At 37.2% G+C, this 21,889-nt stretch overlaps 1 protein-coding gene and 1 non-coding gene across 2 annotated transcripts; both read left to right on the top strand.

The window, feature by feature from the left end:
• Nucleotides 1-7,939: 7,939 nt before the first annotated feature.
• LOC113362372 lies at nucleotides 7,940-8,043 on the top strand. Its single transcript, XR_003365709.1, has one exon. It is a non-coding gene; the product is annotated as a small nucleolar RNA R71 (small nucleolar RNA).
• A 10,458-nt stretch (nucleotides 8,044-18,501) lies between these two features.
• On the top strand, nucleotides 18,502-21,594 carry LOC113356577 (protein ecdysoneless homolog). Its single transcript, XM_026599748.1, has 5 exons — nucleotides 18,502-19,649; nucleotides 19,780-20,118; nucleotides 20,422-20,546; nucleotides 20,702-20,859; nucleotides 21,056-21,594. Exons 1-5 carry the CDS (start codon nucleotides 18,517-18,519, stop codon nucleotides 21,272-21,274), a joined length of 1,974 nt encoding a protein of 657 aa, XP_026455533.1. The 5' UTR covers nucleotides 18,502-18,516; the 3' UTR covers nucleotides 21,275-21,594.
• The last annotated feature ends 295 nt before the right edge of the window (nucleotides 21,595-21,889 follow it).

Raw genomic sequence — 21,889 nt, 5'->3', positions numbered from 1 at the left:
AATCTAAATCAGGTTTTCATCTGACGGTGAATATGGATTGCTTTGTAACTAATGCAAAATCCTGATTTGAAGGCTATATAAAGGAAACATCTAGCATTGAGAAAACCTAATCCCCACACGTATGTGTGATACTAGTGCTCTCGCTAGAGTCGATTCTCCTCTAACCTTTGGTTTTCTTCTCTAAAACCAGGTTAACGACTTAAAGACTTCATTGGGATTGTGAAACCAGATCGATACTACTTTTATCGTAGTTGTGTGATCTGATCTTGCATCTTCTATCGTACGAGTACAATCTTATTGATTGGCTTGAGATCGTGAGAGTTCTCCGATAGGCAAGATAAAGAAGTCACAAACATCTTCGTCTCATTGTCTGTGATTCCTCGACATCCTCTTGTGTATTCAAGTAAGATTGTTGAGAGGTGATTGATTAATCTAGGCTGTTCTTCGGGAATATAAGAATGGATTATCAATTGGTTCTTGTTCACCTTGATTTCATATCATAAGACGGAACAAAACATAGGATTTTTCTGTGGGAGACAAATTTATCCTTTTGATAGACTTTTCTGTGTGAGACAGGTTCGTTTATTATCAAGTATGCGATTTTGGGTTGCAGCAACTCTTAGTTGTGGGTGAGATCAGCTAAGGGAATAAAGTGCACAGTGTCCTGCTGGGATCAGAGGCGTAGGGAGTACAACTGTACCTTGAATTAGTGGGAGACTGATTGGGGTTCAACTATAGTCCAGTCTGAAGTTAGCTTGTAGTAGGCTAGTGTCTGTAGCGGCTTAATACAGTGTGTATTCAATCTTGACTAGGTCCCGGGGATTTTCTGCATTTGCGGCTTCCTCGTTAATAAAATTTCTGGTGTCTGTGTTATTTATTTTCCGAATTATATTTTATATAATTGAAATAATACAGGTTGTGCGTTAAAATCATCAATTGGAAATCCAACATTTGGTTGTTGATTGATATTGATTGATCCTTGGACGTTGGTCTTTGGTACCATCCAAGTTATCTCTCTTTGATAAAGACTCGCAAATTTCTATTTGCTTGAGTAAAGATCAAATTGAGATATAAACTCTTTGATATATCTTTTTATTGATTGAGTCTAACTGTCTAGTTGATTCTCATAAAAAGTATATTGGAGTTTGTCCATATAGATTGCTAATCGAAATATTGGGTGGTGTTGTTAGACCCCCGCTTTTTCAATACTGACGAAACTAAGTAGCTTGGGGTAGTATTCTTGGTTTCAACTATACAAAGTTTGTATTAGATTTAATATAGCGGCTTTATTTTGAGAGTACTCAAAACTGGACTACGTCCCGGGTTTTTTTTGCATTTGCAGTTTCGTCGTTAACAAAATCTTTATGTGTCATTTACTTTACTATTCCAAAATTATATTTGTTTTATATAATTTAAAGTAAATGCACTTGTAAGTTGGGTCTGGATTCAGAATCCCAACGAAGTCTTCAAGTCGTTAACCTATATTGGTTTTAGAAAAACCTAGGTTAAAGGAGAATCGACTCTAGTCACCACCAGTATCACACATGAGGTGTGGGGATTAGGTTTCCCAGTTGCTAGGGTTCTCCCTTATATAGTCTTCAAATCATGGTTTGCAATCAATGTTATCTTGGTAACGAAGCATTCAATATTCACTGTTAGATGAAAACCTGATTAGACTCAAGCTAATATATTTCAACCGTTAGATTGAACTTAGCTTGTTATACACAAATGAAATGTGCCATCATTTATCTTTTTATACCTAAATGTGTACACTTGGTTGGCTCAACAATAGTTAATCGAAGTTAACCATATGAACACTTTCATATCAGCCTTTTTCATCTTTATCACAACTAGTTCAAATGACTCAAATGAAACTAGTTATAGATTTGTTCAATTGTTTATATTCTCACAGAAGTATACAAGACACAATTGAAGTCGATTTTGATTCACTCGAACCAATTCATGAACATTGTAGCCACGGTTTGCAAAAGATTGCATTCCTTATTATATAAATGTATTTGTTCATGAATAAACCGATTTTAGAACTTAACCCACTCAAGTATGCAAACGGGTACACATACTTAGAGTTACGGACTTGGTTTGTCCGCCAGTAAGCAAACGGGTACGCATATTGTCGTTCACGACCGAACTCAGTTGAATTAGTATGCAGACGGGTACGCATACTAAATTCCCGGACTTGAGTTGTTAAGCCAGTACGCATACGGGTATGCATACTAAGTCCGGGACTTCAACTGTTAAACTAGTATGCATACGGGTATGCGTATTATGGTTCCCAAACTTGGAGTATCATGCAACCGTTAGCATACAAGTACGCATACTGTGTTATATCCAATCAATGGTTAATTTTTATAAACTCCATTTTAATCATTGAAACATTCTTAGAAGACGGGAATAACTGTCTCACACAGACTATTAACTTCAAAGCAATTTTCAAGTGATCAATAAATCAATATGAAACATTCCGAGTCTACATCAAATGACTGTCTCACACAAATCATGTAAGATGTTATCAGGCGATTTTCACATGATCATCTTTTGACTTTCGTCAAGAATAAAAGATGAACTTGGATAAAGCGAAATCTTACCAACACATATTTCGAGAAATATGTAAGCGAGTTAAACTTAGCTCGAAATATCAAATGTGTATAAAATAAAGTCTATATAGCTATACAACTTTTGTCCCAATAGGAGATAAAATAGAAATAGATTTCTGAGTGATAGATGAGTTCAAGTCTCCACATACCTTTTTTTGATGAAGTTCCACAAGCTCCCCTTAGTAGTTCTTCGTATTCAATCTATGAACGCCGTGAAGTCTAAAGCTCAACTACACATTATATCCTTATCCAAGACATAGCTATAAGTAGACTAGAAATCAAGACTTATAGTTTTGACAACTAAACTTAACAAACAAGCTTGAGATAGAAACGCTTGCGAGTTCGACCGAGCAGTGCTCTAACAACAGTCTCACTAAATACAACCATTTCATTGCTCTCCACCATCCATATACTGCCACTTCTGTAGCCAAAGCATTCTTGGATCATGTATTTAAACTTCATGACTTACCTGCTTCCATTGTCTCTGACAGAGATAGAGTTTTTACTAGTAATTTTTGGCAAGACTTATTTAAGTCATTGGGCACAAGCTTGAACCTCAGCACAACATATCATCCCAAACTGATGGCCACTTAGAAAGAGTAAATTCATGTTTGGAGACTTATTTAAGATGTATTACTGGTCACAAACGTAGAAAATGGTGCCAATGTATTTCTCTAGCAGAGTGGTGGTACAACACTAGTTATCACGCTAGCTTGAAAATGTCTCCATTTCAAGCATTGTATGGCTACCTGATGAGTCGGTAGACCGACTTTGTTTTACCGCGAGTGAACGTCGTTGAATTATAGACGATGGAAAATACGGTGCGTTCCCATGAGGAGTGTTTCTAAATTACTTCTAACTAATACAATCAACTTCCTAACCAATATAAATTCAAGAAGAAAATATCAGAACTTTATACTAAGAAACAATCAAATAAATTAGATTGAAACGAAACTATTGAAGTGACAAGCAAAGTGAAAAATGGTTAAGGATCGGGGAATCCGTTGCAAGTTATGATTACTTGTGTTTTACCACGATTCGATATTACTCATGTAAAGCAGCAACACACAGCGACTAATACATGGAAAATATGTCGTTAAGAACTATTCATAATAATCGACGAAAGATTGTTTGATATCGACCTGAAAGTAGAACCCCTAATCACTATGTATACTTGGCATACAAAGTAGAAAAATGTTCATAAACCTAATGTGAATCAGGTCTCAATGGATTGTCTATAACTCCCTATGTAGTATACATGGTATAAAACATCAAAATATTTATAATAACAATCAACAAATGAGATACTCAAACATAAGAATAAAAATTTTGATTTAAAGAAACTCTTACTCATAAATACAAATAATCTAGCCTACAAGTTCATCCTTTCACCCTAACAATAGATTAGCAAATCATAGTTTTATCAAAAACCATATAAATTGATAAAGGAAATAAACTAAGCACATTAAAAACTCAAACCCTAGTTTCTCCTTATGCACCGCTTCCTCTTACATCTGTGTTGCTGCCTCTTTATAGTTACTTCCAGGAGACTCCCTACTCGACCGCAGCCAAGAAAGCCCAATCCAACCACCAGAACCCAACTCCAATTTCAGTCCACCAGTAAAGTACGATAACCCCTTCTTGTATCCGACCACAAACCCATCTGATATGTGTATCTCGGCTACTACACATCAACCAACACCTTTTCAGTTTAACTGCTTCATATCTTCTTTGACATCAACATACACAAATTTCATTCTTCCAACTTCAGCCACAAACAATGAACTTCATCTTCTTTACTAATTCAATTACCACCAATTGCAACCATCTCACTTCACTGATTTATTCAATTGAATATGTTCACCAGAATCATCACAAATTGATGCCACTGACTTCTTCCATTAATCATAACAATTCAACCAGGCCTACTCCATTCATACAAAATCCCGCCTATTTTTGGCACAAGACAACCAGTCGTCAATAACCCTTTTCACTGCTTTCATGGCACACAACAACCTCTTACTGTCAACCACAAACGGTACCCATGTCTTCATATATTAAATCCCCCTCTTTATAGCCATGATCATCACCACCATCTCTTCTTCAATTGTACAAATCTCAACCCAACTTCAGATAACACCGGAAAACCCCAACTTCAATCGCAGTCACGGCTAAAACATGTAATACAACCACCAGTGCCTTCGAGTATTTAACCCTCAAGAACATATCCACATCCAACACGAAACTAACTTTGTTATGCTTCTAGCTTATATCACAATTACATGAAGTTAATTCCATCTCAATTCACAATCAATTCCATTAATAAATCAGACTCTAATTTCAGACCAGCAAACATCACCAGTAACTGCCCATTTCCACTTCCTTGTTGTTGTCAAATCTCGTTCTGTGACTGAGTTTCAGTCTTGAAACTTCGCCCAATTCCTCATGATTCAATATGTTCATAACTACCCGAATAGACACCACGAACACCACACAAACAAAGATGTGGTGATGAAGATAACACGTCCTCCACTTCTTTTTACTCTCTAGTGCCTTCACATGCTTGCTTCGCACAGGAACAATTCCGTAATTTGTTCAATGACTTTTCTGGACATGTTATGGCATATATACCCGTGGCCTTATTGACGCCGTGAGCCATTTTGTTGTATTTCGCCGAAAACGTCATTTAGCTTCAAATTTGCCATTTGGCTTCCGGTTGATCAAAATTCCTTGTAATTCCTAAAAATGACTTAAACCAATGTTATTAGTGAAATATCGAGTCCTATCTAACGTAAATATGGGAGTAGAACCACAATTCCTAAAAATGACTTAAACCAATGGAGAGACGCATGTTAAACAACTAGACGGAACCACTAAATAGTGGTGTAAATATGTCTTCTAAAGAGCGAGACAGAACCACTAAAAAGTGGTGGAGAAGTGTCTGCTAAACAACGAGATATATAATCAAAAGACCAGCTCAACAGCTGGTCATGTCGTGCAATTGTTTTTTAAAGACCCGCTCAACAGCTGGTCATGTGATGCAAAACAATTTTTTTTTTTATTTCTAACGGAAGTGAAAACCTATAAAAATCTGAGAAGTGTTAACCACTCCCCCACACTTAAACATTACATTGTACTCAATGTAGCTGAGTCATCCAGCGTAGATGTTAAGATGAGAAAATTCACAAGCACACACACACAAAAAAAAAAGATAAAGAAAAGGGAACAAACCTGATGGGTTGACTCCCACAAAGCGAATGATATTTGTTTCCCAACTTGCGCGCACAAAGAATCTCAAACAAAGGGAGGAAGGTACCCCACAGTAGGCTTCCAAGCATATATGTAAAGTCTAAAAGTTGGGGATCAACCAAACATACGAGTTCAGCTGCAACTATGAACCTGCGGCAATAATGATTAGTATCCAGAGAACTAAACAAACTGAGCTTGATCCTACTCGGAACATAACTTTGAGCTTCCTAATCATGTGTGGTAATGCGAACTAAATCAGATTCACAGATAATAAGTACATATTGTTCAGACAATTTAACACATGTTGTATGCCCTAAATCTAATTCTAAATCTACTGAACTGATATTGCATGATACATTATGTTCACTAGAATTAAGAGACATCATCATGAGATCATCGGAGTTGACAAAATGAGTTAAACAAATTACCTGACCAGTATCCATATGTTGAACAGTCATATAATCATTGTGAAAACTATTATATGGGTCAACGAAAGAAAGGTTCAATGCAGCAATCTCGCTAAAAACAGGATCATCAAAATTGGCGAAATAAAATAAGAAAATACCTGATAATTCAGTTTTAGTGAAATTCATACAACCTTCAATGTTTTGAGGCATGTTTCCGAGATTCTCATTGTAATAGTGATACCAATCATTCACTCTATCAACCATGCATACATATTCACAAGTTTCGGAAATTGAAGATGAACTCGAATGGTGAAACACATTTATCTCCATTTTCATATTTACAAAAGTAAGCCCCATGATTCCATTCCGACAATTGATAATCGCATTTGAGGTAGCCAAGAAAGGTCTACCTAAGATGACGGGAATCTGCCCACTAGGATTAGAGACAGGATGAGTATCCAAAATAATAAAGTCAATGGGATAAAAAAAAACTCTCAAACTGTATAAGAACATCCTCTATTACTCCCCTAGGAATTTTAGTGGACCTATCAGCCAACTGGAGGGTAACATTAGTGGGTTTTAAGTCACCAAGTTCTAATTGCACATACACAGAATATGGCAAAAGATTCACATTGGTCCGTAAATCTAACAATGCATGCTCAATCCGATGCTTTCCTATAGTGCAAGCAATTGTAGGACAACCTGGATCTTTAATTTTGGGTGGAGTTTTCTGCATAATAATCGAGCTTACCTGTTCAGTAAAGAAAGCTTTCTTATGTACATTAAAATTTCGTTTCACAATGCACATATCTCTTAGAAACTTGGCATAAAAAGGACTTTGTTTAATGGAATCTAACAGGGGAATGTTAACTTTAACCTGTTTAAACACTTCTAAGATGTCATTAGGGTTAACTCCTTTCTTACGAGGTAATAATGCTTGAGGAAAAGAAGCACGAGAAACATGAAGAATTTCAGATTTACCTTTTTTCGGTTTTATTGGTTTGTTTTTGTGTTGAAGGAGTAACCTGAGTAATGGTAGGCGGGTTCCTGTCTTGCTCTCTCTTCTTGGGATCACTAACATGGTTATCAATGACTCGTCCACTTATTAGAGTAGAGGAGGCCTGGAAATGATGAGTCGGCTTAGCACCAGATGTGCCTTCCTCAAAATAACATTTATGGTGATGTTGTATTTGAATCGGGAACTGAATCTTGTCTCGCTCATTCAGTTGGCCGCTTAGGTCATTTAGTTGTTGCTGTAAGTTTGACATAGATCTTTGAGTAGCCTGCATAAACAAACTCATACTTTCTTCCAAACTAGGAATTCTTTGGTTAGTACAATCACTAGGAATAGAAGATGCATGCGTAATACACTCAACATGCTTGACTTTAACATTTATTTCTAATGACTCAAGTCTTCGTGTCAAAACAGAAAACTTGGCCTCATAGTCAAATTCATTGTCAACTCTGTGAACCACTTCACTACTAGCTACTGATCTTATGAGTTCTCTAGCCTCCCACTCTTGGATTTTTCCAGTTATTTCATGCAAAAGTTTGTAACCTTCTTCGACACTTTTATCAAGGAAATTTCCACCATAAAGTGATTCTACCATAATCACTGTTTTGTAATCTAATCCTTCATAAAGGATCGATATGAGCCTAGGAGTATCCAATCCATGGTGTGGACATTGTAACAAGAGATCGTGGAACCTCTCTAAATAATCATAAATAGATTCTCCTTCTTGTTGCGAAAAACTATATAGTTTTTGATGAATGACAGTAGTTTTATGCCTAGGAAATAATTTATGCAAGAATATATTAATCATGTCATTCCAAGTACTAATTGATGAAGGATATAATTGATCTAATTTTTAATTGTCGTTGTTGTAAATAGGATTCGAACTCTAAGACTTGTGAAGACTAAATTTAAAGGTTTAATGAAAATAATAAACAAAGGCGAGAGTTACTGGGACTAGGATTCCACCGAATTCATAACATAAGCTTCAATTATTTATTCTCAACAATTATCGCTCAATAAACAAACACACGGACTTTTATTTTTGCCAAGGTAGATTCTCAAAATATTAGTTATAAATCGTGAGCATGGGACATCAAACATTTAAGCAAGCATGACCCATCAAATAAATGATAACTAATTAATTCGAATCATAAATCAATTTAAAATAAGTGCAAAAGTCATAAAAAGAATTAAATAATTTTACCCATGTATGAAATTCGGCTTCCTCCATCATCCCAGTGTCGGGTTTAGCTCCACATGGTGAAAACACACTTAAAGTAGTTATTCATCGCTCAATAGTGTTTACAAGAAGTGGAAAACTAATAAAGTAGCGAATTTGCAAAACAAATATGCGTTGCAGACTCTCTGTTACAAGGCAGGTGTCCCAAATTGAGCAAAATATTGTAGATACAAAACTGACTGTTACAATGGAACTATCGCAGACACTGTACCTAAACGACAGTTCCAGTGCGTCTGTTCTTCGTGTTATTGAGAACGACACTTCTGCCGTGTTGTTGCAACTCTTCTTCTTCCTGCTACTGCAGAATCACTCTACAATGATCTGCTGTCTCTTGTAACTGCTCCCAACTCTCGATGCTCCTTCTATAACTCCCCACAGCCTTTATATACGCAACAGAACTAAGAATATGTCGTCATTAATCCCAAAATCTCCATCAATCAATCTGTTCTATTTCCATGCAGATACGGGAAATATATTTCCCCTCTTCTCTTCTTCGCGCTCCTGTTTCTGTTCAGCACACTCCAAAATCATCACCAACACGATATGTAACGAGAAAAACATGTTGTCTCCTCATGCAATAACTCAACTGACTCGTGAAGTAATAACAGAAACCCGAGTCCCCTGTTTCTTCTCACACATCTTCTTTCTTGTTTAAAACTCTTTCCAATCAATGCAGAATATACTCCCACGACAAATCTTCTCCAAATCAGCATGTAATAACACAAACCGAATCTTGAAAATATCTTCATCAATAACGTGCTCCCCTGTTTTCTTCTCTACGATTATTTAGCCAATTGCAGTCGAACCAAAGTCCTAAACCAAGCCTGTTAGGCCCAAACAAGTCTTCCTAAACAACGTCAGCCATTAAGTCACACGAGAACCCCTCCAAATCACGAACTAAAAATCTGCCAGCTCTGTTGAATGTTTTCCCGCCATTTTTCAGATTTGAAAAGAAGAAGAAGGTCGCCCCTTAACCAGACTAAGGGTGCGAATAGCAGGTGGCACCCTTGGGTGCAAATAGTAAAAGAGGTGCCCCTTAGCAATTGGGTGCCCCTTGGACAAAATTGGAGTCCGCTTAGCAAATGTCCTTCGAGGGTACCCTTTGCAGTTTTCCGAGCCGATTCTTCCAAAAACGTTTATTTCCTAAAAATACCTACAAACAAGTTTATTAGTGATAAAATGAGTCCCAACTAATGTATTTATGGGTGAAAATGTGTCGCACTTTCGTGCTCATCAAATTCCCCCACACTTACATTTTGCTAGTCCTCGAGCAAAACAGAAAATTGACCCGCTACACAGCTGGTCATATAATAAGAGACAGAGAGAGAGACCCGTTATACAGCTGGTCATATAAATATTTTTTTTTCTATTTTTTTTAAGACCCGCTACACAGCTGGTCATTTTTTTATTGTAGGCCCGCTACACAGCTGGTCATAAAATGCAAGGAAATTCCTGAAAAAGAAAAGTAAAAAGTTAACCGCTCCCCCACACTTAAACATTACATTGTCCTCAATGTAATTGAGTCACCCAACGTAAAAATTAAGATGGGAAATTCAATAAAAATAAAAATAAAAAAAAATAAACAAAAATAAATAAATAAACAAATATACCTACTGGAATGTACATAAAAGATCCCCATAAACTAATAACCTGAAAATTTGGGGATCAACCCAAAATATTATATTCACAAACGACAACTTCACACTTATGTCATGAAAACGCAGAGACGCTGAAACTATCAAAAACCAAGATTTATCCCTAAACCAAGTTTTTACTGCACAAGGAAGTGCGTAAAGAACACAATATGGGGATTCTATTGAGACCGGGGAATTATCAATAGGCTTATGCACTGTATCAGGAATAGGAAAGTCCTCTGGGTATTTAGATGCAAAGTACTCCAATAAAATTTTAGAAGCACACAATTCTAACCCTAAATTAGGTAATTTTTGGAAGTCCAGGTGTCTAGAAACAACCTCTAAGTTTGGTGAATTATCTTGTGAGATAGATTCATCTATGGAATTAGGCAAATCATCTACACAATCATCCACAGGGTCATCTACAAATTCTGTCTGGAACGGAGAGTCACTACAAGACTGATCATCATCAACATTAAATAATTTTTGGCATTCCAATATTCTCAGTCTTTGTTCTAAACTAGGTGGTGTGTGTTTATAGTACTTCTCATATATCTCTAGAGGAGATTCTTCAGTTACCTCATGTGGAGCAGAAACTCCATACCATTTCCTACGCTTATATTCAGCAAGCGTCATCTCAGATGAGGTTTCCTGATAATTTGACTTTCTACTCTTATATTCCTCCAGCGTTATCGTAGGTGACGTCTCCTCAGAAGTAGTCATCCTCCTCAAAATGTACCTGAAAAGAAATACAAAAAGAACCGCATAAAAAGGAAATAATAAAATCTAAAAAAATGAAAATACTGTACAAAATTAAAAAATAAACCTAAAAATTAATCTAAAAACAAATCTGCGTCGGCGGCGCCAAAAATTGATCTAATTTTTAATTGTCGTTGTTGTAAATAGGATTCTAACTCTAAGACTTGTGAAGACTAAATTTAAAGGTTTAATGAAAATAATGAACAAAGGCGAGAGTTATTGGGACTAGGATTCCACCGAATTCATAACATAAGCTTCAACTGTTTATTCTCAATAATTATCTTTCAATAAACAAACACATGGACTCTTATTTTTGGCAAGGTAGATTCTCAAAATATTAGTTATAAATCGTGAGCATGGGACCTCAAACATTTAAGCAAGCATGACCCATCATATAAAATGATAACTAATTAATTCGAATCATAAATCAATTTAAAATAAGTGCAAAAGTCATAAAAAAATTAAATAATTTTACCCATGTATGAAATTCGGCTTCCTCTATCATCCCAGTGTCGGGTTTAGCTCCACATGGTGAAAACACACTTAAAGTAGTTATTCATCGCTCAATAGTGTTTACAAGAAGTGGAAAAATAATAAAGCAACGAATTTGCAACGCAAATATGCGTTGTAGACTCTCTGTTACAAGGCAGGTGTCCCAAATTGAGCAAAATGTTACAGATACAAAACTGACTGTTAAAATGGAACTATCGCAGACACTGTTCCTAAACGACAGTTCCAATGTGTGTGTTCTTCGTGTTCTTGAAAACGTCACTTCTGCCGTGTTGCTGCAACTCTTCTTCTTCCTGCTGCTGCAGAATCACTTTACAGTGATCTGGCGTCTCTTGTAACTGCTCCCAACTCTCGATGCTCCTTCTATGACTCCCCACAGCCTTTATATACGCAACAGAACTAAGAATATGCCGTCATTAATCCCAAAATCTCCATCAATCAATCTGTTCTATTTCCATGCAGATACGGGAAATATCTTTCCCCTCTTCTCTTCTTCGCGCTCCTGTTGCTGTTCAGCACACTCCAAAATCATCACCAGCACGATATGTAACGAGAAAAACATGTTGTCTCCTCATGCAATAACTCAATTGACTCGTGAAGTAATAGCAGAAACCCGAGACCCCTGTTTCTTCTCACACGTCTTCTTTCTTGTTTAAAACTCTTTCCAATCAATGCAGAATATACTCCCACGACAAATCTTCACCAAATCAGCATGTAATAACACAAACCAAATCTTGAAAATATATTCATCAATAACGTACTCCCCTGTTTTCTTCTCTACGATTATTTAGCCAATTGCAGTCGAACCAAAGACCTAAACCAAGCCTGTTAGGCCCAATCAAGTCTTCCTTAACAACGTTAGCCATTAAGTCACACGAGAACCCCTCCAAATCACGAACTAAAAATCTGCCAGCTCTGTTGAATGTTTTCCCGCCATTTTTCAGATTTGAAAAGAAGAAGAAGGTCGCCCCTTAACCAGACTAAGGGTGCGAATAGCAGGTGGCGCCCTTGGGTGCAAATAGTAATTGGGTGCCCCTTAGCCAAAATTGGAGCCCGCTTAGCAAATGTCCTTCGCGGGTAGCCTTTGCAGTTTTCTAAGTCGATTCTTCCAAAAACGTTTATTTCCTAAAAATACCTACAAACAAGTTTATTAGTGATACAATGAGTCCCAACTAATGTATTTATGGGTGAAAATGTGTCACACTTTCGTGCTCATCAATAATGCATTCATCCAAGATTTTGCCTTATCCTTCAAAGACAAAGGATACAACCTAAGTTTAAGAAACTCATAGGTAAGTCCTTGAACTTCATTGTACTACACAATTCTTCAAAAACTCTAATCTGGTAGTAAGGATTTTAATTCTCCTTAAAGTAGAAATTAGAAAGTGTTTGAATGGTGCTTTCTCTAACCTCATAGGTCGCTGTGGTGGTAGGAAAAATAATACATGAAAGTTGAGAGACTCTAGTAGGGTACATATAATCTCTCAAACTTTTAACCAGAGGGTTCGTACCCTCATCATCTGTTCTCGTCATGTATAAAGGGTTACTTTAACAAGACGAATAATTGTTCTCTATCCCAACTACTTGGTAGATCTTGCATATGCTAACAAAACACAGAATTCAATTAAACTCACCTTGCAAAGCTTCGTGAGGATTTCAGATACTTACTTGTTTACCTGTTTTAGAGAGATTCCAATTGCGTTCTTCAAACTAAGGTACCTAAAGAAAGTTCAACAAACTGCGTAAAAAGAACTAAAAAAAATTCTAAAAGAAAAAGGAAAATAAACTATGTACCAAAAATAAAAACTAAGCTACGACTAGAAAGTAAACTATATCAATTAGAGAGTATTTGTCAGCCACTCCCCGGCAGCGGTGCCAAAAACTTGATGAGTCGGTAGACTGAGTTTGTTTTACTGGAAGTGCACGACGTTGAATTGTAGACGATATCAAATACGGTTCGTTCCTACGAGGAGTGTTTCTAAATTACTTCTAACTAATACAATCAACTTCCTAATCAATATAAATTTAAGAGGAAAATGTCAGAACTTTATACTAAGAAACTAGCAAATAAATTGGATTGAAACGAAACTATTGAAGTGACAAGCAAGGTGAGGAATGGTTAAGGATCCGAGAATCTGTTGCAAGTTATGATTACTTGTGTTTTATCACGAAAGTCTCGATATTACTCATGTAAAGCAGAAACACACAACGACTAATACATGGAAGATATATCGTTAAGAAATATTCATAATAATCGACGAAATATTATTTGATCTCGACCTAAAAGTAGAACCCCTAATCATTGTGTATGCTTGGCATACAAAGTAGAAGAATGTTAATAAATCTTATGTGAATCAGGTCTCAATGGGATTGTCTATAACTCCCTATGTAGTATACTTGCATAAAACATGAAAAGATTTATAATAACAATCAACAAATGAGATACTCAAACATAAGAATAAAAGTTTTGATTTAAAGAAACTCTTACTCATAAATACAAATAATCTAGCCTACAAGTTCGTCCTTTCACCCTAACAATAGATTAGCAAATCATATTTTTCTCAAAAACCATATAAATTGATAAAGGAAATAAACTAAGCACATTAATAACTCAAACCCTAGTTTATCCTTATGCACCGCTTCCTCTTACATATGTGTTGCTGCCTCTTTATAGTTACTTCCAGGAGACTCCCTACTCGACCGCAACCACGAAAGCCCAATCCAACCACCAGAACCCAACTCCAATTTCAGTCCACCATTAAAGTACGATAACCCCTTCTTGTATCCGACCACAAACCCATCTGATATGTGTATCTCGGCTACTACACATCAACCAACACCTTTTCAGTTTAACTGCTTCATATCTTCTTTGACATCAACAGACACAAATTCCATTCTTCCAACTTCAGCCACAAACAATGAACTTCATCTTCTTTACTAATTCAATTACCAAAAATTGCAACCATCTCACTTCACTGATTTCTTCAGTTGAATATGTTCAGCAGAATCATCACAAATTGATGCCACTGGCTTCTTCCATTAATCATAACAGTTCAACCAGGCCCACTCCATTCATGCAAAATACCGCTTATTTTTGGCACAAGACAACCAGTCGCCAATAACCCTTTTCACTGCTTCCATGGCACACAACAACCTCTTACTGTCAACCACAAACAATACCCATGTTTTCATATCTTAAATCCCCCTCTTTATAGCCATGACCATCACCACCAGACTCTTCTTCAATTGTACAACTCTCAACCCAACTTCAGAAAACACCGGAAAACCCTAACTTCAATCGCAGTCACGGCTAAGACCTGTAGTACAACCACCAGTATCTTCGAGTATTTAACCCTCAAGAACATATCCACTCCAGCCAACACATAACTAAATTTGTTATGCTTCCAGCTCATATCACAATTCCATGGAGTTAATTCCATCTCAATTCACAATCAATTCCATTAATAAATCAGACCCTCATTTCGGACCACCAAACATCACCAACAACTGCCCATTTCCACTTCCTTGTTACCGTCAAATCCCGTTCTGTGACTGAGTTTCAGTCTTGAAACTTCGCCCAATTCCTCATGATCCAATCTGTTCATAACTACCCGACAAACACCAGAACACCACACAAACAAGATGTGATGGTGAAGATAACACGTTCTCCACTTTTTTTACCCTCTGGTGCCTTCATATGCTTGCTTCACACAGGGACAATTTCATAATTTGTTCAATGACTTTTCTGGCGATGTTATGGCATATATAGCCATGGCCTTATTGACGTCGTGAGCCATGGTTGTATTTCGACGCAAACGCCATTTAGCTTCCAATTCTACCATTTAGCTTCCGGGTGATCAATATTCCTTGTAATTCTTAAAAATGACTTAAACCAATGTTATTAGCGAAATATCAAGTCCTAGCTAATGTAAATATGGGAGTAGAACTTTGCAGTTTCGTGCTTATTACTACCTCCCTCCTCACATGGCATTCCCTTCTGCTGCCACAACATCTGTAGCTGCAGTTGAGTCTTACTTAAAAGAGAGAGACGCCATGATGGACATTCTCAAAGAATTCTTGCACAAAGCTCAAGAGAGGATGAAATTTTATGCTGACATGTCCATAAAGAATAGAACCTTTGAGGTGGGTGACCTGGTTTACTTAAAGCTTCTGCCTTACAGGCAGGCATCAGTTCTACTGAGAAAAAACTTTAAGCTCTCAGCCAAGTTTTATGGACCATTTCCAATTTTATAAAAAATTAGCTCAGCAGCCTATAAGTTGCAGCTGCCTTCTCAAGCCAGAACCCACCCAGTCTTCCATGTGCCTCAACTCAAACAACATATTGGTAAGCCGCATATTCTTTCCCCAACCTTGCCCATTGTGGATCATGCAGGTGAAATTATCATGAGATCATAACAGGTGCTGAAGAATCAAACCATTCTTATGGGAAAGAGACTGGTCAAGCAAGTGTTGATTCAATGGACTAACTCCACACCTGAAGATGCAACCTGGGAACACATCTACACTCCAGATCTCATTATAGTAACTTTAGCCTTGAGGACAAGGATATTTTTTAGGGGCCGACAATGTCATAGTCCCATGTCATGTTCTCTTGTAGTAGTGGACATTCTGGCTTCCTTTAACTAATTGTTTGGTGCTGTAATAACTAGGGTCTGATAGGGTAAGTAGTGACGCTCAGATAGTGACATATGTGCACTATCTGACCGTTGTTGTTAGGTTAATGATTACTATTAAACCTATAAGAACCTTCTTCTGTTATCATTAATGAAGATAATTTGATAGTTGTAGTAAAGGCTGCGTTCAATGTGAACCAGATTTCTTATTTTCCAGTCTCTTGATTCCCAAATTTTACGGAGTACATTACAATTGAGCATTATAATGACAAGATTCTTGCTCAGTATCAATTTTCTGTGTAGAAATTTAGTGGTTGCCTCACTGAGTGGGTCGACGCTACTAGCCTCACATCAATTGTCATTTATGCTAAGTCATATGGGATAGATTGAACTGCTAGATTAATAGTTAAGTGTTGAATTTAAAAAACAAAAAACATAGCACTCGCAGTTGAACTAGCAGTGAGATAGTAGCGCTGAGCGGTTCAACGCCAAAAAAGACACATTTTCGCTGGATGGTTCAGCGCTGACGATTTATCTTTTAATCTGACGGCTGAGATTTAAAGCGCTGAACCAAACAGCACTGGGCTGACGTGGACTGCTAATCTAGCTGCTAGATTAGCACTCCCATAGGATTTAGAAAGTAGTCCTAGCTGACATGGACTGCTCATCTAACTGCTAAATTAGCACACCATATCTAGCAGCTAAATTAGCACACCATATCTAGCAGCTAAATTAGCAGTCCACGTCATCCTGGATAACATCCTAAACCCTATGGTATTGCTAATCTAGCAGCAAAATGCTGGACCAAACAGCGCCTAGCGCTGAACAGTTACGCGCTCATAAAGTATTCACATTCCACTCCGTGATTTTTTTAATTTAAAAATTTACTTTTAGAAAAGTCAAAGTTCAAAAAAGTTAAGTTGTCGTATCAATATGTGGAGAGAGAACCTACATATCAGGTTTTGGTTAACTTTAATGTCGTCCTCCTAGGAAGTCAATATCACGTCATCTCTCCCGTTTAATAAATCAATCCAACAGTCTCAAATTAAGGAGGACAAAAAGAAAAATCTACACCCCGGAGGATGACTCTTCCAAATTCAAAAATATCTCTTTTTTAAAGTTAACCTAAAATAAGAAAAGGATTCTTAGAATATCAAACTCGGAGTGCTGTTTCATTCAGGGCTGATGTTTGGGATATTCTCTTTTTCTCTTTTCAGCGTTTGGATCATTTTTTGAGCGCTGAATCATTCAGCATTTCAATCTCGCTGCTACTTGAACTGCGAGCACTTACTAGGAGAGAGAAATAGGTAGTATTAGCATTTTTTCCTACACTTTTTTCTTGATTTGCAATAATTTTTGGCCAATCTTACAACTCAATCGAACAGATACGTGACACAGTCGAACAGACTAAAGATCATATACCAGACTAAACCCAAATTTGAGACTATATTTGGTCTGGAGCAACGACCAAAACCAAATTTGGTCGAGCGAAGTTATAATCTTCGTCCGTTAACAGGCATTTATATAATGCACGCTTCATCTGAAGCGGTGGTATAATTCTCGTCCCAAGATCAGGCGGTTGTATAATATACGCCGTAGCTAGGCGAACCTATAATGTACGCCCGATCGGGCGTTAGTATAATGTCCGCCTGATAACAGACGTGAGTATAATGTTCGTCCCATTAAGGCATGCATTATATAAACGCCCCATTCATGCGTACATAAACCTTACGCCCTACACCGGGCGAACATTATACCTTATCGTCTATGTTTGTTACCATGTTTTTGAACTGATAAAAATAGTCGACAAAAATGTTCCATTAAGTACATTTTTGTTAATGCTTTATACATGTGCTCAAGCTAAATAATATAGCTAGTTAGTAGTTAATTGACTTTAGTATATACCACGTCTAGTTTAGAAGTAGTAAAACCCGTACAATTGTATCACTGTATACAATAGCTCCACTAGTAGTTAAAGTACAGACTAGCCAATTACTAACTTGCTGGTGTTGATTCGATTTAACTTTTAACAATTTTGACTAACTGCAAAACGATATATGGGAGTGCGGAGATTATATCAACGCCCCTGTCCCGGTGTGCATTATATAAACGCCCCATCCGGCGTGGATTATATCAACGCCCCTATTCCAGGCGTAAACTATATAAACGCACCACATAAAACGTTTGTTGGCGTTTACTATATCAACGCCCCAAACCGGCGTTTACTATATCAACGCTCCACTGTCAGACGTTGATTATATCTTCGCTCGACTAAATATCCTCGTTTATCGTTGCGTCACACTACTGACTAAACTCAAATTTGATCATGGTTTTTGATCTTTGATCTTTGGTTTTGATAGCACCATTGTGGACGCTCTAAGAGGTGAAAATAATAATTATAGACCAAACGCGTTGTTATTCCATCAAGGTTTCCAAGAGAAACTGAAAAACCCATGAATTCTTCAACTTCCACTTCTCGGATCCCAGAGGATACGGTTTTTTACGCAATTTATCCCGATGAGTCCTCTTCTTCTAAAACCCTAAACCCTGATGATGAATTCTTACTATCTTCTTCAATTCACTCTCTTCATCTTCAAATACTCGAAATAGTTTCTCCTTACACCACTGACTATATCTGGCAACACGCACCTTTCACTCTTAATCTCTCAAACCCTAAAAACCCTTCTGAAACTCCTCCTTACTTTCATGGAAAAACCAAGTACGGTGATAATCTTGAAGATGAATGGTTTATTGTATTTCTTCTCTTTGAAATTTCAAGAAAAATCCCTCAACTATCTATTCAAGTTTGGGATACTGACGGAGAATTTCTTCTAATTGAAGCTGCGTTTCATCTGCCTAATTGGTTAAACCCTGAAACAAGCAAGAATCGAGTTTTTATCAGAAGAGGTGAGCTTCATATTATACCCAAACAGACTTTTCCTTCAAACCCCAAATTGATTGATGCATTACACTATATAGGAGGATTACATGATGATAAACAAGTTAGGGCGCCAGAACCAATTCAATTAGCGATAAGGAATAGAATTTTAGAGTATCCTAATAGAGCTAGGTTGAATATGCATCAAGTTAGGGTTAGGGTTCCTGTTTCTATAGCCAAGGTTTTGAAATATGAACCTTGTTTGATTTCGCTAGCGGTAGAGAGTTTTTATGATAGAGATGTTGATTCAATGAAATATGCTGCTAAAATGGAGAAATTTGTAAGTGCCGGAACTAGTGAAGAGATTGTTAGGGTTTCTATTAGAATGTCAAGGGCAATGTATGCACAATTAGTTCAACAAACTTTTCAAGCACCCAAATGTTATCCAATGCCGTCTAGGAATGATGCTTCTGTTTATGTTGAGGCTGAGTTGGGTATGAAAATAGCATGTGGGTTTGAAATGATGTATCAACAAAGACGCCATGAAAATTTGGATGGTAAGGGAACTAGTACTTGGGAAGCTTTCAAAGAGACCTTCGAGAGTAGTGGGTATTTTAAAGAGCTACTTCCTGGATCAAAAGAATATCGTCGACTCATGGAAAATGTTCAAGAATATTATAGAAATAGTTCTTCTTTTTCCCGGGCAAGGTATTGTTATTTTCATATAAACAGCTTCCAGTTTGCATACTCAATTCGGTTCGTTTTGTGCTGTAAATTGTATTCAATTGCTAGTAGTTTCCATGCTCATCATGTTGAATGTTTGAATGTTTTGTTTCAGTGAAATGATGAGTGCTCCGGTTAGTCGTATTGACGAAATCTTTGCTTTGCCCTACTCCTCTGAAGAATTCAAGGGTCTTGATCTTCCTCCTTCAGATAACGATGCTTGGCTTTATGATGGTGAAGATGAGTTAAAATTGGCCATGGTAGAGAGAGAGAAAGAGTTGGAACTCTACGAGTTAAAGCAAAAAAAGAGTCAAAAGGCAAAAGAAAAGAAGGATGCGGATCGTTCTGCTGGAAGTGCCGGAAATGACTCTGATCTTGGTGATATTGTAAATTCAATGCAATCATTTGTCCAAAAGGTTTCGAGCTATGAGGGTGCAGAGGTCCCTACAAACAGGTATGTACCTATACATCTTGTTGCAGTATCACCTATAATGTCTTTTTCACTGTAAATTGCCGTAGCATCATTATTTAAACTATACGTATGTTTTGCGTAATGCCATGAACACCTGTATCATGTCTTTTAAATTGGACGAGCTTTCTATTTGTTGTGGGTCATTCCTTTCCTGCTACTTCTAGTTACAGTTTGTGATTCTACATGTCCCATGTAATTATGGCCTGTATTTACCTATCCAGTTAGCACGCTGGCTGCTAAACACAATGTAGCACTAACAAATTACCCTCGTTATCATCCTTGAAGGAACTCAGATATGGTGGATCTGGATGTAGAACGCTTTACGAAAGACATTGAATCTGTAATGGGTAGATTTGGCGGTCGTGATGATGCTGATATTGAGGAAGGATCTTCTTCAGATATGGAGTTTGGTAAATATTTCTATTTTTATTGCTAAAGCTTGAGCAAAATGTTGGAAGGGCACTGTTTCTTCTTCATAGTTTCATTAGGATTTGAACTTTGAACCTGGTACTCAGTACCCCTATTACACAAATTGTTGACTAGTTATGAAATTGTTAAATCGCAGATGAATCAGAAGATGACAATGATCTTTCAGAAGGTGACGATACAGGGAATACTTTTATGGGCACTTACTCTGATGCCCTAAATGAGGAACTAAAGTCTACTACTCTGAAGAAAAGTTTTGTCCGTGCAAATGCACAACCATCTAAAACTACTAATGAGGTTTGTTTTTTGCCATCTTCCTGTAGTAGTTCAGATTGTTGATTTCAGTTTTGGTGCCATATATATATCAGCATGTCAAATTTTTGAGTTTTGACCTTCATTGTGAGATTCTACAGAACAATTTCCTATATGGCCTGTTGGCTACTTGAACAACGTACTAATGCGCCACCTTGTTTCTATTGCTTGGGGATTGCAGGGATCATCATCGTCAAATGTGGAAATGGAAGTGGAGGATGAGGAGTTGACACCAGTTGATGTTGATGTAAATCTAGTGAAGAGTCTCCTTGATTCTTTCTCTTCTCAACAAGGTCTTCCTGGACCTGCTTCCAACTTGCTTGGTCTCATGGGTTTACAACTCCCTCAACCTGAAGATGATGCTACTACTCGTGCTGCAAGCAAGAAGGATGATAAATGAACCTTCCACTTCTTATACTTGAGTTGAAACTCACAAGTTTTGTGGCCTTACGGTAAAAGAACACACTCTGTTTCGGCTTCTATGCCCGAATTTATGTGAATGTGGAATCTCTGGAAAATCAAAACTGGGGCAAGCTAGTCGTCGGTTTTCAACTACCATTTAATTTGAGCTTCTACTTGTATTGGTGTATTGTCAGTAGAGTGGTAAAGCATGTCCAGTGGTGTTCTCTCAACCTCTTTTACTGTTGTCAGTTCTACTTTTATAGGGATGTACACTCAGAAGCTAAAGTCGGAAGTCCGTTTGACAATAATTTTTCAGAACGGAAGTCAGCTTTTTTGTGAAGCCAGCAGAGGTTAGAAGCATATTTGTATCCAAACTCTGGATTAACTTAAGGGGCCATGAAAATTTCCCATGAAAAAACTATGTTTTTATGAAAATTAGTAAATATGCTCTACTAATTTCGAGCATGTGTCGGCAAAACTAAATGATTGGAGTATAAAATTTGTTAGTTAAGACTTGAGAGTATAAAATTTGCCCGGATAGAGTGGATGTAAATATCTAGCGTCCCATAATTTGAAAATGATTGGAGCTCTTTGTGCAATTATTGGCGTAAAA

Source organism: Papaver somniferum, chromosome 3, assembly GCF_003573695.1.
Source record: "Papaver somniferum cultivar HN1 chromosome 3, ASM357369v1, whole genome shotgun sequence".
Taxonomy (NCBI): domain Eukaryota; kingdom Viridiplantae; phylum Streptophyta; class Magnoliopsida; order Ranunculales; family Papaveraceae; genus Papaver; species Papaver somniferum.
The sequence above is the reverse complement of the archived record's forward strand: the minus strand, read 5'-3'. Positions and strand labels throughout refer to the sequence as shown.

What these genes read in the sequence shown, in the direction of transcription:
- LOC113356577 (XM_026599748.1), top strand. Translation starts at nt 18,517, where the DNA reads ATGAATTCTTCAACTTCCACTTCTCGGATCCCAGAGGATACGGTTTTT. An exon ending in TCTTCTTTTTCCCGGGCAAG is followed by an intron (nt 19,650 to 19,779) that starts GTATTGTTATTT and finishes GTTTTGTTTCAG; the next exon opens with TGAAATGATGAGTGCTCCGG. An exon ending in CATCTAAAACTACTAATGAG is followed by an intron (nt 20,860 to 21,055) that starts GTTTGTTTTTTG and finishes TGGGGATTGCAG; the next exon opens with GGATCATCATCGTCAAATGT.